This window comes from Rissa tridactyla, chromosome 21 (assembly GCF_028500815.1).
Source record: "Rissa tridactyla isolate bRisTri1 chromosome 21, bRisTri1.patW.cur.20221130, whole genome shotgun sequence".
Classification (NCBI taxonomy): Eukaryota; Metazoa; Chordata; class Aves; order Charadriiformes; family Laridae; genus Rissa; species Rissa tridactyla.
The window spans coordinates 6404958-6421204 of NC_071486.1; the positions used below are offsets into that span (position 1 = coordinate 6404958).

A 16247-nucleotide genomic window follows, 5' to 3' on the forward strand; every position below is an offset into this window, starting at 1 on the left:
ATACGTCTTTGAGGACTTCAGCATCTTCATCTGCGTGGATGTTCAGGTGTGCGGAGAGCTGGGGCTGACAACTGCATAGGCTTAACCTGTAATGCTGCTTTGCGCTTGTTACAGTATATTTTTCTGTCTTACCGTTTTTTCTTACTGAAAAGCCATTAGTGCACATCGCTATTTGTCAGTCACTGGCCCACCTAAGGAAACTCGCATTTCTGAGAGCTCCTCTGCGGCTTATTGCCAGCCCCTGTTTCCCAGGGGAATGGGACACTGGAGCTGATGGGGTCGTACTGCTGTAATTAGTTGGACTGTACTGGAGCAGTCTGGGGAGGTATCAAAGGCATCTCTAGCTGTCCTTTCTGAAGCATCATTCCAGGAACAAAAATAACAACAGACTGAACTAACTTTGCTGCACTTAGCACAATCTTTCCAGCTGAGGGACCCGAGTTAGTTATTTTAAAGCTGGACAAAGACAAGTGTCATTTGGACCTGGGAGATTAAGGAGCAACAAAGGCTCCTGTAACACTTTGAAAAACACCTTTCTAGAAGTATTTTCACTCAGAGGTCTAGTGTTTTCTTCTTTCTTCCTTCCTTTATTTTTGTTACTGTTTGTGCAAAGACACTAACCTTTGATTTACTATTGGTTCTCTGCTTAAAGACATGGGGATAAACTTGTCTGTCAGCAGCTAGAGTTTACTCAAGAAGGATTATTCTTGCAGGATTTCTGACTAGTCCCTGAGTCCGGAGGGCTACAGCATACCCGTAAGCCCTGGGGAGGAATCTGCGCTGGTGGGTTCTTTGCTGCACTAGGCTCGAAGGCCACATCTATTCTTTTCATGACCGTGTTACCTGGCAGTCTTTCAGCGCTGCGTTTCTCTGCTGCCCTGCTCTGGTGGGAACGCTGCCGTGGCTCGGGGCTGTAGTCGCTCAGTCTCTAACTTCTAAACACTGAACTGTTGTACTTTTTCTCCTGCTGCTAAAGGAGCAGCATTTCAGTAGCTGTTAGTAGCTGCCTCTGCTTTCTCCTTCTAGGGTTGGAAAGTGGGAGGTGTAGTCCTCAAACCAGCACCAGATACTTGTCTCCTCCTCCTTCACACTGCATCTATGCTGCAAACCGAACACAGCACGAGAGACTCCGGCATTATCTGAATTACAAAGTCATTCTATTGTCAAGCCTTCTAAGTGTCACGTTCTCTTTTAAAACCAAAGGCTGTGACATTCACTAAAGAACAGCATCACTTCAAAGTCAGGAAGGTCTATTCTTAGCACATCGGTCAAAAAGGGGGGAAAAAAATCTTTGGGGGGAGAAAAACCCAACAATTTTACCAAAATGAACCTTGTCAGAAATGATCAATTCATCTTCCATTTGGATTGACCTGGTCCTCGCTGCATGCCAGAGGACAAAATCTGATGACACAGCACAATAAATTAAGATTGCCAGATGTCCTTGTAATTAATTCCCTTGCAGTGCAGGTTTGGCAAAGACTAATTTATCTTCAAGGCGATTAAATCACTGGTGGTTTGGTTTTGGTGTTATTCTTTCCTTTTTAAGGAACATATCTCCTCAGTTAGTTGAAGAATAGATGCTGATGAGTAACAGCCACCTCCCGGTATTTTATTCTTGCTATTTAAATACCTCTTCCTGCTAGACTGGTGCCTCCTCGGCAGTTAGGAGCCAAAGGCCGAGCACATGGTGGCCCAGAGGGACATGGGGGCCGTGCTGCCTTTTCCTGTTTTCCGGAGTGCAGCCCCTCGGAACCCCCCCTGTGCCGCAGAGCCCAGGTTTGCTCACACCCCGACCTTCAAATTCGTGAACATCACATGCAGCCAACTTGACGTTCGCCTTTTTTTATTTCTCATTGGGAAACTTCAGTCTGTGTTCATAAAAAATAAATAAATAATGTCTATAGCCTAATCTTGAAACCTACTTGTACATTTTAAAAGTTATGATTCTTGAACTAAAGAGAACTTCTTCTAAAGCATTCATACTAATACATACCCTACAAATTATTTACTCTTCAATTAAAAGAGAAAAATAATTTATTTAGTGCACTAGAATCTTAGGAAAGACATCTGTGTTATTTCTTCAAAGCCGTGTCTTCTGAACGCTGCTTATAAGGAGCTTCTACTAGTGGGCGCTTCATATTCAAGGACTGAGAGAGTGCAAAGAGCTTTTTCCAACCTTCTTGAAAAAGCCACGCAAATGTCTTTGTACCGTTCGATGGGGATAGAGTTTTAGTTATTACTAAAACTTTCCTATTTCTGAAGAAGGGATTCAATTTGCTGGAGGATGATGGTGGAACAAGTGTGCTATCAAAGCAGATTCCGAACGTCCCTGTGTACGTCCTGACCATCTCCAGAGAGACTGTCATTAATGTGCTTCTCTCTCTTCCCTTCTCTTTAGTATTCATGCGGTGATGATCATGTGAAAATTACTCACGCTTCTGACTTGAGAAAACTTTCTTAGCCCAGAAATTCATCCAATATCAAGGGAATTAGAAATTCAAATGGGGGGAAATTATACACTCCGTGTGTCAATATGGCAAACCTTATAAAAACTGCAATCAATCACATAGGCATCAAAGGTGGCAGTACGTGTCCTTGTCACTGAGTGGATCACGGTCCACCAAATACAGGAAAAGGTGACTCGGAACAAGAAACTTCATTGCGCTGCCTGGAGAGGACAGCCGCCTCCGCCAGCACAGACCTGCACTCCCTTCTGGAGCGTCGTTGTGTTGTGATCCGTGGCTGTGCACAGATCTCGTTTGTTTGTCTTGCTTATCTCTTTGCTGCCCAGGCTGCGCCTCTCGCTGTGTTTCTGTGCCGCTGCAGTAGAACAAGTGCTTTCTCTCAAAGTCTGCCGTTACTTAGATGGGCTATCGCACACTGTCCCCTTAGCAAACCGCTCCGTGGGTGCTCCAGCCCTTCCCTACGCTGACACCTGCCAGTTCCTGCTCCGGGGTAAATCCAGGTGTCTTATGCCTGGGTGCAGCCTTGCATTAGGCAACTCGCTCTGCAAATCATTTAAATTGATTAAATGGATGTAATGATCCATACTGGTTTCCCACTGTCCAGCTGCTGACTGAAGAGTGTGGGGTATCAAGTGGACTTCCATTGTGATTTCTTTAGATTTTTTTTTTTTTAATCTATATTATGTTGTATGACTAATCAGAGAAACAACTCTCCCTCAACAACACCTCCCAAAATTAGCGGTTTGATGTTTCACGTGTACAATGCCAAACCTAATGCAGGTATGTGTAAAACCCAGCAGTGACTTACGGAGGCTGCAGCTCATTCCTGCGTGACTCTCTCTCTGCTACTCTCCTTATGTGTTTTGACTGCCAAATTTTGTGGTTTTGTAGGTCTTATATCTCAGCGCTCTGCTGTCAGCTCCCCGAGATGCAAGAAGTAGGCATGGCCCAGATGCTCGCCTGAAGCAGAAATAGCACATCTTGCTACTACTATTTTCCATCAGGTCCTCTGAGCCTTGAATTTCTGGCAGACAGCATTCCATAGGGAGAAAAAAAAACCCCAGACCTTTAGATTGCCATTGTTGTAAAAACCTGATTCTGGTTTAGGTGTAATTTAGCAGACTGAAATAGAGATATAATAAATCTGTTATACTTTCTCAGTGAATCAGTAAGCTTATGCTGGCAAAAACTGTTCGGATTTTGGAATATTCAGTAATCCCCTGACATTTCCAGGGGCTTTTGTGTATTCCCAGTGATTTGCCTATGTTAGTCTGCAGCGCTGAGGGGATATGGGTACTGCTAAGTACAGGTTTCTGCAGGGGTGTTTTCAAAACTCCAGAGAGACAACAGGAACCAAGCAGCCAGAAAGATAAACAGCTCCCCTTGAAGATTTAAGGGTTCATGTGTATATTTATTTCAGACTGCTATGTAGCAGAGGCGAGCGATACAAGCCCTGTTGCTTCTGACCTGTAAGACCCGCCAGCACGCGGTGTGTGCCATGGGCCGGCTGCGTCCCCGCGGGCAGGGGTGGTTCTAGCCGCGTGTGCTGAAAGCCTACAGGCGCGCAGGCGGATGGGGAGGCGCGTTGCAGAGGGCAACGCTCAGACCTGTCACTGTTGTCCCGCGAGCCCTGTGCTGACAAGAAAGGGCTGAGGTTTCAGAGGTGGCGGCGGCAGCGCGGGAGGACTTACCTTCTGTGCTCTCCGCTTGTCGGCTCGCTGGTTCTGGTGGTAAATTCGGCTGAAGTTGGAAACAATGACTGGAACCGGCAGAGCGATGACCAGCACCCCGCTCAGGGAGCAAATGGAGCCAAATATCTTCCCAGCAATTGTCTTGGGCACCATGTCACCATAACTGGAGGGGGAAAGAAAAAAAAGGGAAGCCCCTGCTTCAGACAAGTTCAATGGCACCAAACGCCCCTTCAGGTTCCCTGAGTGCGCGGCAACATGAGTGTCCAGGTCAGACACCGAAGCTTAGAAAACCACAATTCACGTGGTGCTGTCATCCTGGAGATGACAATTTACACCACGCTTTGGCAATGAATTAAGCTAAACCAAAGAAAGGCACTTTTGTTGCAGAACAGATGTGCCAGTTCAGGCAGCTGCTGGGTACGTTAAATTCACATCCTCGCTCGGTTAGCACCTACCTCTCCTCTCCATCTAGGTGAGCTCTAACAATCTTAAAACTATACGTCTGCTTGTGAGCAGGTTCATGTATGTGCGTTCCCTTGTGTCCAGGTGCAAATGAGGACGGATTTACACTTCCATTTCAAAACTCAGCAGTCGTCTTGCCATTTCTGTACCCCAGAAATTTGGGGTTTGTTCAAAGTCTGGATTCAGTAAAGGGTAAATCCTCAGGAATATGGGACCATCTGAAAAATATTCAGACAAACCTCTGCACTGGGTATATTTCTTTGGTATTTTCAGGTTTTTGGGTTGGTTTTCTTTTTTGGTATAAATGCTTCAGGCTTCGCTAGCTAAGGCTTAATTATCCCAAGCAGAATCCTTCTCCTGGATTCACCTGCATTAAAGCCCCTCAAAATACCTCAAATCAATAAAACGTCTATTAACTTTTTAGCTGCTGCTTTATGCAAAGATAGTTTAAAAGCTCTTGCTAAGTGACAAGGTCGTCTGCCTCATCTAACACTGTTCTAAAAAAAAAAAAAAAAAACAAAAAACTTTCTTCTCTCCTGCCACCCCATAACACAATAAGGCTAAAAATTAATCATATGCCTCAAACATGATCTCAGTGACCCAGAGCAGGGAGAGAAAGCCCTTCTGTGCATTTGTGGAAAGTATAATAATAAGTGTCTGTCTCACAGTCTGTCTTGTAGAGTTTTGTTCTTACACGCAGACCGAGAGTTACCTCATTACTTGGGACTTCAGAGAAGGCGCTTTAAAGCGCCGTCAGGAAAGATCAGACTGTCTTGCAGCGCGGAGGGTTTTGCTGGGGGATGTAGAACTTCATTTGCAAAACTATGACGAGAGATGCTGCCGTGAGAAATCCTGCACTGGCTGGAGCAGGCTGCAGAGGAAGGAGACCTAAAACTTGTACTTAACTCTGACTCCGGGATCTACTGCGGAGCTCTCTGTGGAGAGAACGTTGTGGATTTGTCCCTCTGGGCTTGCAGGGCACGTCGTGCTCCCGTGGCCGTGTTCTCTGGCTCCACTGGGCTGCCCTGCAGCCTGGGTGGTACTGAGGGCTGGAAATGCCCCAGCTCTTTGACTGGAGTAAAACCCAGCCGTGCTTCGGCAGAGCTTGGTCTAGATCCCCTTGCGCTTAATGAGACCCCTCCCTTTGATTTTGACTATGATAGGGTTTGGAATGAACCCACAAAGTTGCTGTTATTCTACTCCTGTATTGACATACGCAGCTACTGCAATATTAATTGCTGGAGTGACTATTTTTTGTCCTGATGGTGCCCGAGGTACTAATGGCCACATGGCATATTTATAACAGATGCAGTGCCAACTAATCCTCCAATATTGGATTTCAGTTAGTACTAATTGGGCATTTTAAACCCAAAACTTCTTTTCCCCAGACTGGAATGAGAGAACTCAACTTTCCCATTAATTTGTTTAGTAAAAGGCAACTTGTCACCTAAAGAAACTTCTACAGAAAGTGCATTTTAAGTAATTCATCAATAATCTCATTAGAGCGGCAAGAAGATAGAAGAGTTAGGTAATGATTAACATTCAGAGGGTCTAACGGGATGTTTGAGCCCGTAATAAAACAACAGGAGGCTGCAAATTCGGTAGACTCTTAATGTGACCTCCAGTAAATCGTTTCAGTTTTCCTGTACCTCAGTTCCCCACTTATGAAATGGCATTTGGTTACTTACTCTTTGCCTGTTTGGTTAAGCAGGTGCCAGGCTCCTCCGAGGTGGAGCTGCCCCATGTTCTGGCTCTACCCAGCCGTGACCCCCGTGTGCTACTGCATTACAAATGCTAATAACGCAAGGCAGATGCCCAGGAATCTGGAGTAAACCCAGCCCGTGCGGGGCTCCAGGCTCGTCCAGAGAGAAACGCTTTGCATTGGCTAGGTTAGATGTGGAACGTGCCTAGAGATAAACAGCTTTCCTGTTTATTTTGCCAGGAATCCAGTTAAATGGCAACAGATTCCACCAGTTCGGGGTTGCTGAGTTCCTCGCCCTGCTTCCTGGCCGTGCTGGCTGGGACACGCTGCCTCAGCCGAGCGCCGGGGCACGGGAGGGCGAGCTCTGGAGGAGCTGCCCCACTGCCGCTGTGCCTTCGGTGCTCTGGGCACCGACAGCGATTCTGGAGCCTCTACACCTGTATGCCATGGTTCAAATGACGTAGCTTCAGTTTGTTCCTTTTTCTTCTCCTGGTGTCCCTTCAAAGCCCCGTTTCCTACTGAGGAAACGCCAAACACTGAGACTCTTACTTGCTGTACACATCACGGGAAGTTCAAGTAAAACCTTAAACAGGCACAGCAGGAAAAAAACAAAATAGAAAATTACTTTGAAGTGGTCACTCCTCAGACAGGAAAAGACTGTGAGTGCAGAATTCCAACATCTTTTAAAATTTGTCCTGTGACTGCTGTGTTCTTTGGCTATAAAAGGGGTCGTATGTCACTCACCCTAATTAGCAGCTATTAGCCCTGACAGCATAATGTGCTGTTGTTTTTCTCTCTGTCAGTACAGAAAATGTTATCAAATAGAGGTCACTGCTTCTGAGTTCTGGTTTCAGTGGCAGAGGTGTCTGGACACAGCTTAGCTCCCAGCTGGAGACAGCGATAAATAAGGTGCCGAACAGCTCATCAAATGACTCACTCTAAAAATAGACTCCCAGCAGCATCTCTGATGATCCTGTCTCTCTGGGCAACACTCACAGCCCTACAAATAGGGAATTGTAGTCAGAAAGCTGGAAGATCCGATGGTGTAGGGGCATTGGAAGGTGCTACAGCAATAACAACTCTGTGGGGACAGCGAAGCAGCTTTTCAGAGGATGCTCTTTTCCAGCAGCCTTTTTCTGTGCCAGCTTCCCAGCCGGTGTAAGGCACACAGCTGGGGAGGGGCCGACGGGCCATGGATTGTTGCTCTGTGTAGCTGTTGTCTCCGCTGGCTTCTCCAGGTGCAGAGGGGATCAGAGTGCAATTGAAAACTGATAAACCTGTATCCCAGCACCTTCCTCCTCACCAGTAGAAGACCTGTGTGTGGGCAGCGCGTCAGCCCAGCACCCTCCTCTTCTCCAGGGCTGGCTCGGGGCAGGCAGTGAGCCCCTGCAAGCAGCACGTCCCGGGGGCACGCTCCTGTGCCCCTGGGGGACTTGGTTGAGGACACAGGGCCAACACGAGACCGTGGGGACAGCTGGCTCCTGGGTCCAATGGTCAGGGGAGGACTGTCGCTATGTTTAAGCGGCCAAGGGATGCTTCCTTAGTGCTGCAAAACCGTGTGGTTTTCACACACCTATTGCAGCCTGCGAGAGCTGCAATATCTCATGGAGGATGGCAAGAGAAACAATGCTGCTTCAAGTGATTTAGTATTTCTGCCTCATGCTGGCACTAACAGCTCTTTGAGAGCTTCTTTATCTCTCTAACCTTTTGCCCAGCACAGTAGAGTCAAAAGAAGATTTCACTCCAGCCTGTAAGCTTCTGCTTTTAGGACAATAAGGATGGAATAATAACATTATGTACTGTACAATAGAATATGATTTTGAAAGCCTTTTGCATGAAAGAGATAGAATAAAGCATGGAATTAGCATGTAGTTTTCCAGGTGCAAGAGATCCTTTTCTATACCGTGAGTAAATCGCTGTGGAATGTTTTGATTTGCACAAAGGAGGAAAAAAAAAAGTCTAAAATTCAGCTAGAATGTTTCAGTTGCATTGCAAGGCTGTGCGTGTTGCATTTGACAGCCCAGAGGAGCTCATGTCCCTCCGTTTAATAGGTACAAGTCCAATGTAATCATGCTAATGCTGCTTTGAACCTCCAGTGAAATAATGATCATGTCACTTCCAATGATACAATGAAAACAAAAGCAAATATTACTCATTCCTTTTCTGTTTTTGCACATGACGAATGAACAGGGAATTAACAGCTCTGGTAGGGGGGCTGGGGAGAGTTAGGCCTTTTGTTTAGGGTTTAATTCGCGGTTCCTCTGCCACATCAGCTGTTCCATCCGCCTTGCTGGAGTTGCCCCAGCACAACCCGCAGCTCTCCGAGCGCAGTGCTGCTCGCGTGGGCTGTCTCCCTGCCCGGCCGGGTTCTATCCTGTCACGTATCCATACCTCCTGGGGGGCGAAGATGATGCTGCCTCATTCAGCAGAGGCACACAAACTTTCACCTGTGGTGTATTAAATTCCCGTGTACGGGGAAGGTGGGAGGAGGGCTCTGGAGGCAGGGATACCGTCTGAGGGACTCAGCGCAGAGCTGCAACGCAGAACCAGCGATGGGGCAAGCGCTCCTCCTGTCTGAAAGCTGACTTGGGCTGGTTTTATGGCCTCGGGAAAGACAGGTCCACTTTCTATCTGATTTTTCCATGTCCGTAAGGGAGATCAAAGTATTTTCAGAGCTGTCCTGGACAAGCGTTGTGAGGATTAATTAGTTAATGCTGGCATGATATATTGAAAATATAGGAGAAGTTTTCTGAAGGTGTCTTGCAGACACAGACTCAGTAATCCATGTCCGTAAGGACAGTCTGGTAAGTTATGTCAGCTTTTTAAATATACAAATCCTAGAAGGAAGGGGATGCGCTGATGAATGCCTGAGAAACCTGACACGTGAGGAGGCTCGTGGTGCCTCCTGAAAGAGCGTGCTGTAAACAGAGCCATGATGGCTTTGAAGCCAAAGAATCTATAAACAGGCCGTCAAATGACAGACTTGAACAGCAAATCAGCTGTGTCCGGGGAAGTACAGAGCCTATTTCATGCTAGGATTCTTTTACATTAAATATACTTATTTTCTGCCTTGTTTTGAGCTGGGTAGCTCCCCAGCTGGGCATTCAACTTCTGCAATATCTGGCTTAGTTTTACACTACTGTTTTCTTTTTCCCTGGCATATTTTATTTGCTAATGTTTTTGCGGATGCTCTCATCCTCCCTAGATGTTCTGCTGAAATTGCATCCATCAGCCAAGCTGTGAGGGATGCGTGCTGTAGATGCATATCAGTGCTAGCAGCAGAAGCTTATCGTCAGTACTCGGATTCGTTTTGATTTTTTGTAAAGCTGTGGTCAGCAGTTACTTAGTAGGGATTTTCCAGGTAATGTTGCCTTTTGATTTTGTGCTGGTTTATAAATTCCTATTTGTTACTGAGTTTTATGTAATAAAAGGACTGAGACACGTATCTGAAATCCTGAAGAAAGGTCTGATGCTGTTAGGCCCTTTTTCAAACTAACTGAAGTGAGCGTGCAGTGAGATGGGAAGACAGGACGCTTAAAACCGAGAGGGAATTCTGTGCAGTGCAAGAAGTTACCTCCATGGAACTCGCTGTTTCCAGATGCTGTGGGGAATTTGCTAGAGATTCACGAAAGGACCAGTCAGCTGTCTGTTTATTAACACCGAGACCACGTAGTTACATCTCCTGGGATGAGAAAGGATCACTGAGGAGATGGAAGTTCTGTGGCTTCTCTAACAGTGAGAATTAGAGAGAGGCGGGTTATTCCCTAATGACTTGCTCGGGGGCATCTGTACTTCTGGGTATGCTGTCCCAGCCCTCACCAGAGCCAAATTAAGGGATTAGATGGCCTCAGGGTCAGTTGTAGCCTGCTGGTTCCTGTACTTGTACAAGAAAGGTGACTGAGCTGAAGGTCTTGGAGCAACTGGTAGCGTAAATGTTCCTTACAACAACAGCAGGCGCTGCCCAAAGAAACGGGAACGTTTATGTAGACTTGGGAATAAACTGAGTAGGTTATTTAATACACCGAGGGTTGAGAATTCTTAATATATGCACACACTGGTTCCATTTATTCTTCCTGGCTTGGATCAGCTTCTCAGCCTGTAGGCAGTTAAAACAGATGGTCGGAATTTGGGTAACATTCAGACCTTGAGTTGAAGCTAAAAACGGAATTTCATTGGCAAAGAAAGTAGGTCAGAAAGCTAAAGCCCCTAGTCCTAAAATGATGAAAGGCTCCTAATCAAGTGTTCTCTATTACCATTCATTAGAAGGAGCAGGGGAAGAAACGTTATTAGAGACCTTTGAGAAAGGGATTACAATGGGAGTGTGAACACCTTCCTGCGGGGAGACCTGCGCGTTTGCAGACCTGTGTTGGTGTGAGATGGGGCGACCCGGAGCATCGCCTCCCGGTCCCGCGGGCTGGACCGGAGCCACCGCAGGCTGGGAATGGCTTTCTTCATGGAGACATAAGCAACTTTATCTTCTGCTTCAGTCGGAGGAGTGCTGAGAGGGAGCCTCTTTGCATATCCTCTATTAATACCTTCCACGCTAATAATCCCTTCCACACTAATGCTGTCATCCACCTGACTCAGGTTCTGTCATTTCATCGCCTCTGCAAATTGTGACTTGCACCATACCCGAGACTCTCAGTCAGTCATTTCTTTGCTCTTCATTTTTAGATGTGTGCCAACTGCTAGAAATCTTTCTTTGTTGTGGCCGACAGGGATTATTCAAAGCAAATGGGGAACCTCTACCAGTTAACCCAGTAGTCCCAGTTCAGCACATTGTTTCAGCCCTTGCTCAGTATTAAGCACATACTTAATTGCCGTTCACTGAAAAGATGGTAACATGCTTGTTCAAATATTTTTTTGAAACGGTACTAAGATGGATGTTTGTTCTTTGCGTTTGGCCAGCCCAAGCTAATTCACCGTCGTTACTCCTCTCCTTTCCCCCTCAAACTACTGCTAGAAATTACATTTCTCTGGATGGGGAATTGCCTGCGTTTCAGCTCTGCCAGCAAACGCATTTTTAGAGATAATGTCAGAGGCCGCCTGTTTGCTCTCCCTTAATGGCAGATGTGGACCGACTGCCTTCGTCCTTGGCTCTCGCTGTCACAGCGGCAGGCAGCAGAGGTAGGGATGGAAATCCAGAGCATCCTGTTGGTCTGTATAGCTCAGAAATGACGTGCAGGGTAATTGTCTTCTGCTTAACAGAAATAGCAGTTTACTCTGTCGTACACATCTCACTAAAGAAAAATGGATGTTTTCTTTTTTTATGATATCTCAATAAAGCATTAACTAGTTTTCACAAGAAAAAAAGGAAAATTTAAACCGTTTATTCTCAGAATAAACAGTTATTCTGAGAAAAAGAGGAATTGACTTCAATGTAGAATCAAAGAAAACCTGAGTTTCACTTTGCAGAAAATATCTCCAGTCTTAACCTGCTCACCTTACTGTCTTTTATTTCTAATGTTTATTCATTCAGCTTTTCAGAGGAAGCTCTGTTCATTTTAGTTCTTGCAAAGCTGATATATCTAGCAAAAAGTGATCTCAGGTTTCTTTTGCTTCGTGCATCACCAAGCAGCCATACTGTCATCTAAGTTTTTGATCCTCAAATCTCAGTTTCGGTAGTGATAGATGTAGCAGAAAAAGCTTTCTTAGACTTTATTTTTTTTTTTTTCTTTTTTTGGTTAGCCTGCTGAATTTCAGAGCATTTTTGGTTAGACAGATCTTTCTCCAATTGGCAGTTACTTTTGATTTGAAATTTATTGAGAAGACTTAGCAGGAAACACCAAAGATGATGTCTGGGCTGTTATTTTTCTGAGCAGAAGATGTCTGGAAAGAGGAAGCGTTTCAGTGGACCCAGGAGCAGTGGGGGGTGGTGACAATTTCATGCCATTCTAAGTTCTCCGCACTAGAGAATTTCAAGTGAAGAGCAATAGAAGAGGCAGCAGCCCTCCGGCCATGCTGACGGCACAGTCTCTCTGTGTTGCAGGGCAAGTTGCAGAATAACGAAGGGTCCAACAAGAAAAGAGTCAGAATCCATTTCCTACACTTGTGTTTGGAAAATTGCAAAGGTCCTCGGTTCCCTGAACCAGGAAAGTTCGGGTTTTTTTTTTTTCTTTTTTTTCTTTTTTTTTTTTTTTTATTCTAAGCTGCAGATTCCTAGACCCATGGTAACGGTGGTGTTGGGGCCTGTGCGGGTCTCTGGAGCAGTCTTGAAGTGGGTCTGTTGTCAGTAGAATTGAAAAATGCACAATCTGTTCACAACAAGTTACTGTTTAGCCCTTTAACTCACGATTATCAGTTGAGGAAAAGCTCTGGTTTACTGTAACAGCGGGGATTTACTGTCATGCACGACCAAAAAAAAAAAATCTATTTGATTCTTTCTTTTCTAACAGCAAACCCACCCCTTGCTGTGTACCTCCATATCGTGGGTTTTTTTTCCCCGTGAAGGTGAAAGTATGATGTTATTTTCAAGGACTGCTGCTTCCTTGGTAATTGAAGCTTTTCACCCTGAACCTGACAGCAAGTTCTGCCTCGGTCAATATTTAATTTAATTGAAATTCTAATGTGGGCACTAAGACTCAAATCCATTTATAAGAATTAGCCCTTGCGGTGGTGCGGGGCAGTCACCACCCGCGGGTTCTCTTTGGCCCTGAAGCCGTAGAGCTGTGGCACATGGACGGGTTGTAATGAGGCGCCTCGCTCGCCTCTTTCTGTTCATTTTTTTATTTTATTTCAATTAACCTCAGCCGCAGTGCTGCTCCCTGCACGCGGGAAGGGGAAGTCTGCGGTGTCAGTGCCGGTGCTCAGAGGTGTCTCGCCTAACAGCTTGTGATTCTAACATGCTTAAAGAAGTTACTGTACACAGTTACTAATTAGTTTATGATTTAGCATTGTTACCATTTTACTAGTATGTCAGTCATAATAATTTGTCTGCAAATGAACGGAGGTGTATTTTATCCAATATAGAGCGCACGCCAACTGAAATAAGGCCAATTAAAGTGGAACTGCAGTTTCGCAGCCACTCATTACTGAGGGAGCACTTCGTCTTGGGTCTTCTTGTTGTGGCCCAAAGCAATCATTTTAACCTTCCTCTTTTCCTCGGCCATCAAGCATCAACAATGCTCAGAAAATATTAAGAAAAAGTCATGAGTATTATTGTCCATCTAACCATCATCTGATACAGCATCTGGCATGTTAGCAACTGAGTGCGTCTCTTCTCAGCAACACACACCTTTAAAAAGTGTTTGTTTTAATGGAAAATAAAATGTCCCAGATTAAGGCATTATTTATTTCTGGCTGCGTACACTAAAGGCCTTTAAAATTACTTCATTCATTATTAATTCAAGAAGCAGCCTCATATTACTCGGAGTGAAAACCTTATACAATTACCTGATAGTAGAATCCTTTCTTTTTTTTTTTTTTTTTTTTTAAGCACCTTAAAGCTCTCTGTAAAAGAAATTTTTTTTTGAAAAACATACAGGCTGGAGAGGGCACTCAGTGCATGGAGCAATTAGACTTTTCACCTAATAGCAGGGCTGGAGGCTCCCTGCCCTGCCTCAAATTCTTAACTGAGGTGTCAGCTTAAAGGAAATGCTGGGTTTTTGCTTTCATTTTATCCTCATCTTTTTCTTTTCTGTCTTTTTAAGCAGCTTGAGCGTCCATGCTGAGCCATGTCACATTCAAAATGATACACATACTGTGCATTTTAATGAGCTGCTAACACTGATTATACAAAAAGCAATCTCAGAAATATTTACTGAGTCAAAAAAAAAAAAGCCTATGGGGAATTAATTAGCTTTTTAAGAATTGGCTTTTTGAAAGCCTCAGATTCTGGAAAAGTTGAACTTGGAAGTGGAAGCAGTTTCAAAAGAGTTGAAGTGAGCAGAAGAAAAAGGGATTAGGTTGTAACGGAGCGTTACACATCCCAGGCCCCTCTGGGCTGGGCAGAGGATGCCCTGGAAGGTGTGTGTGTGGTTGGTTCACGCTCCCGGCTCTCGGAGGGGGATGCCGTGCCATGCCTGGGTTGTCTGAGGCTTCTGTAGCCCTTCTGCGGGGATGGCAGAGAGGGACAAAATCATTGAGCCCTGGCCACTTCCCTCCACCCTGCTCATGGCAACAGATTTGGATAAAAGTCTGCTCTGGGTATTTGGCCAGTCACGGAGTTGTGGGGTGGCCGGGGCTGGAAGGTCCTTTGGAGACCGTCTGGTCTTTGCCCAGCTGAGAGGGGGCCACCCAGAGCAGGTTGCTCAGGGCTGTGGCAATCAGGTTTTTGATGTCTCCAAGGCTGGAGACTCCATGATCTCTGTGGGCGAGCTGTTCCAGTGCTCAGTCACCCTTGCCGTGAAAAAAATGGTGAATACTCTTGATCTGGAGGCGGTTCTCCTCGTGCAGCGTTGTTCTTGCTACTGCATTTGAAGCTTTGCCTCCGTGCGGAAGCAGCTGCACCTCGGTACTGGGTGCAGTAACGCAGATGCACAACCAACCTCTTCCTCACAGCTCCTATCGAGTGGCTTTTCGGCTGGTTTATTGAAAGAGTAAAGCTGTTTTAATTTGATCATCTCCTTAGAAGCTTGATTCCTTTGATTATATTTAAGCACCTAAGCTCCTCTTTAAATAATAGTTTGAAATATTTTATATTTAAGAATAGCTATAATTCTGTAAATTTGCGTAGAACTACCTTTTGTGATCAAAAGTTCTATTTCAACAGTCGCAATTATGATCACATAGCGAAGTGCATAAAGTATGTCAGGTTTATTGGCATGAGAGACGTGGCACAAGTGAAAGGCATATCTCATGTCTTAAAAAATAACGTGAGCTGTACACTTCTCTCTCTATTCTATTATCTCTATCCATAAAATACGAACCCTGGTAAACACAATTTCAAAAACGTGTGTTTTTTTAAATAGTGATGTCAGAAACCGACTTAATTCAAGGCAATGGAAAGTTGCATACAAATTCCAGTTAGTTTTAGCGCTGATTAATGCTTCTTTTTTATGCAGACGTAAAATGCTGTCCAAGGGCTGGGTATTGCCTAACCATACAATTCTGTCCCTTACGAGGAAAAGTGATCTGATAATGTGGCATTTGTCATCAAATAGTGACATACAAAAGGAATTAAGAATTTACTTGGCTCAGGCACACATTGTAAATGAAAGACGTGTTTCAGTGATAGGAAGAATTACATGAGCATCAAAGCGATCACGTTGCAGAGAGTACTTATAAGGTCTGCAGAAATGATTTCGGTGCAGGCTGCTGGAGTCCTGAAAAGGCAAGGGACAAATCCATGTAATAATGGGTTGGGAGGCAATCTGGAAATTCAAACGTGGAACTGCTCCTTGCAGGATAACTTGGTGCGTACAGGATATTACCGAGATCAGAAAGATTTGAAAGGAGTTTTCTATATTGCTCTTCGGTAAAATCACAACCAATCCTGCAGGTGTCCTGAAGCGGTGTGGGAAGGCACCACAGGTTTCTGCTCGCTCTCGTAGAGTGCGTGAGCTCTGGTGCTGAGACCCGGGAGGGGTGTGTTTGTGGCGCAGACTGGCTCAGCCTCTGCTGCTAAGCCAAGCAGAATCGGGGTGAATTGAAGACTTGTGGAGACGTATTGCAATGCTTTCACGTGCGGGAAGCACGTAGTGATGAGTGTGTCCCCTCGCCCTGGGGGACCTCACCTGGCTCGTGGTGGCTGCGTTCTCTCCACAGCCTCACCCGACTTGTGAGCAAAATCAGACTTGCCGTAGGGTTAGATTCACAAAGTTAATTGGGCTCACGAGAGGGATGGCTGAAGCACTGGTGCAGGCCTAATGCTATTTCATCTTTACACACCTAAATAATTCTGTAAATCTGGCCATAGAGCCTATATACAACTCTGAAATGCACTCTGATTTTAGATCACGTTGGGCAACCTCTAGCCGGTAGGAAGAG

At 45.3% G+C, this 16247-nt stretch overlaps 1 protein-coding gene across 2 annotated transcripts in view; it reads right to left on the reverse strand.

Moving 5' to 3' along the window:
• KCND3 (potassium voltage-gated channel subfamily D member 3) overlaps positions 1–16247 on the reverse strand; it is a 115178-nt gene that overhangs the window by 24939 nt on the left and 73992 nt on the right. For both annotated transcript variants that reach the window (XM_054181291.1, XM_054181290.1), the window contains exon 2: positions 4157–4319. In XM_054181291.1, coding sequence (XP_054037266.1) covers positions 4157–4319 — 163 coding nt within the window. The remainder of the gene's footprint in view (positions 1–4156; positions 4320–16247) is intronic.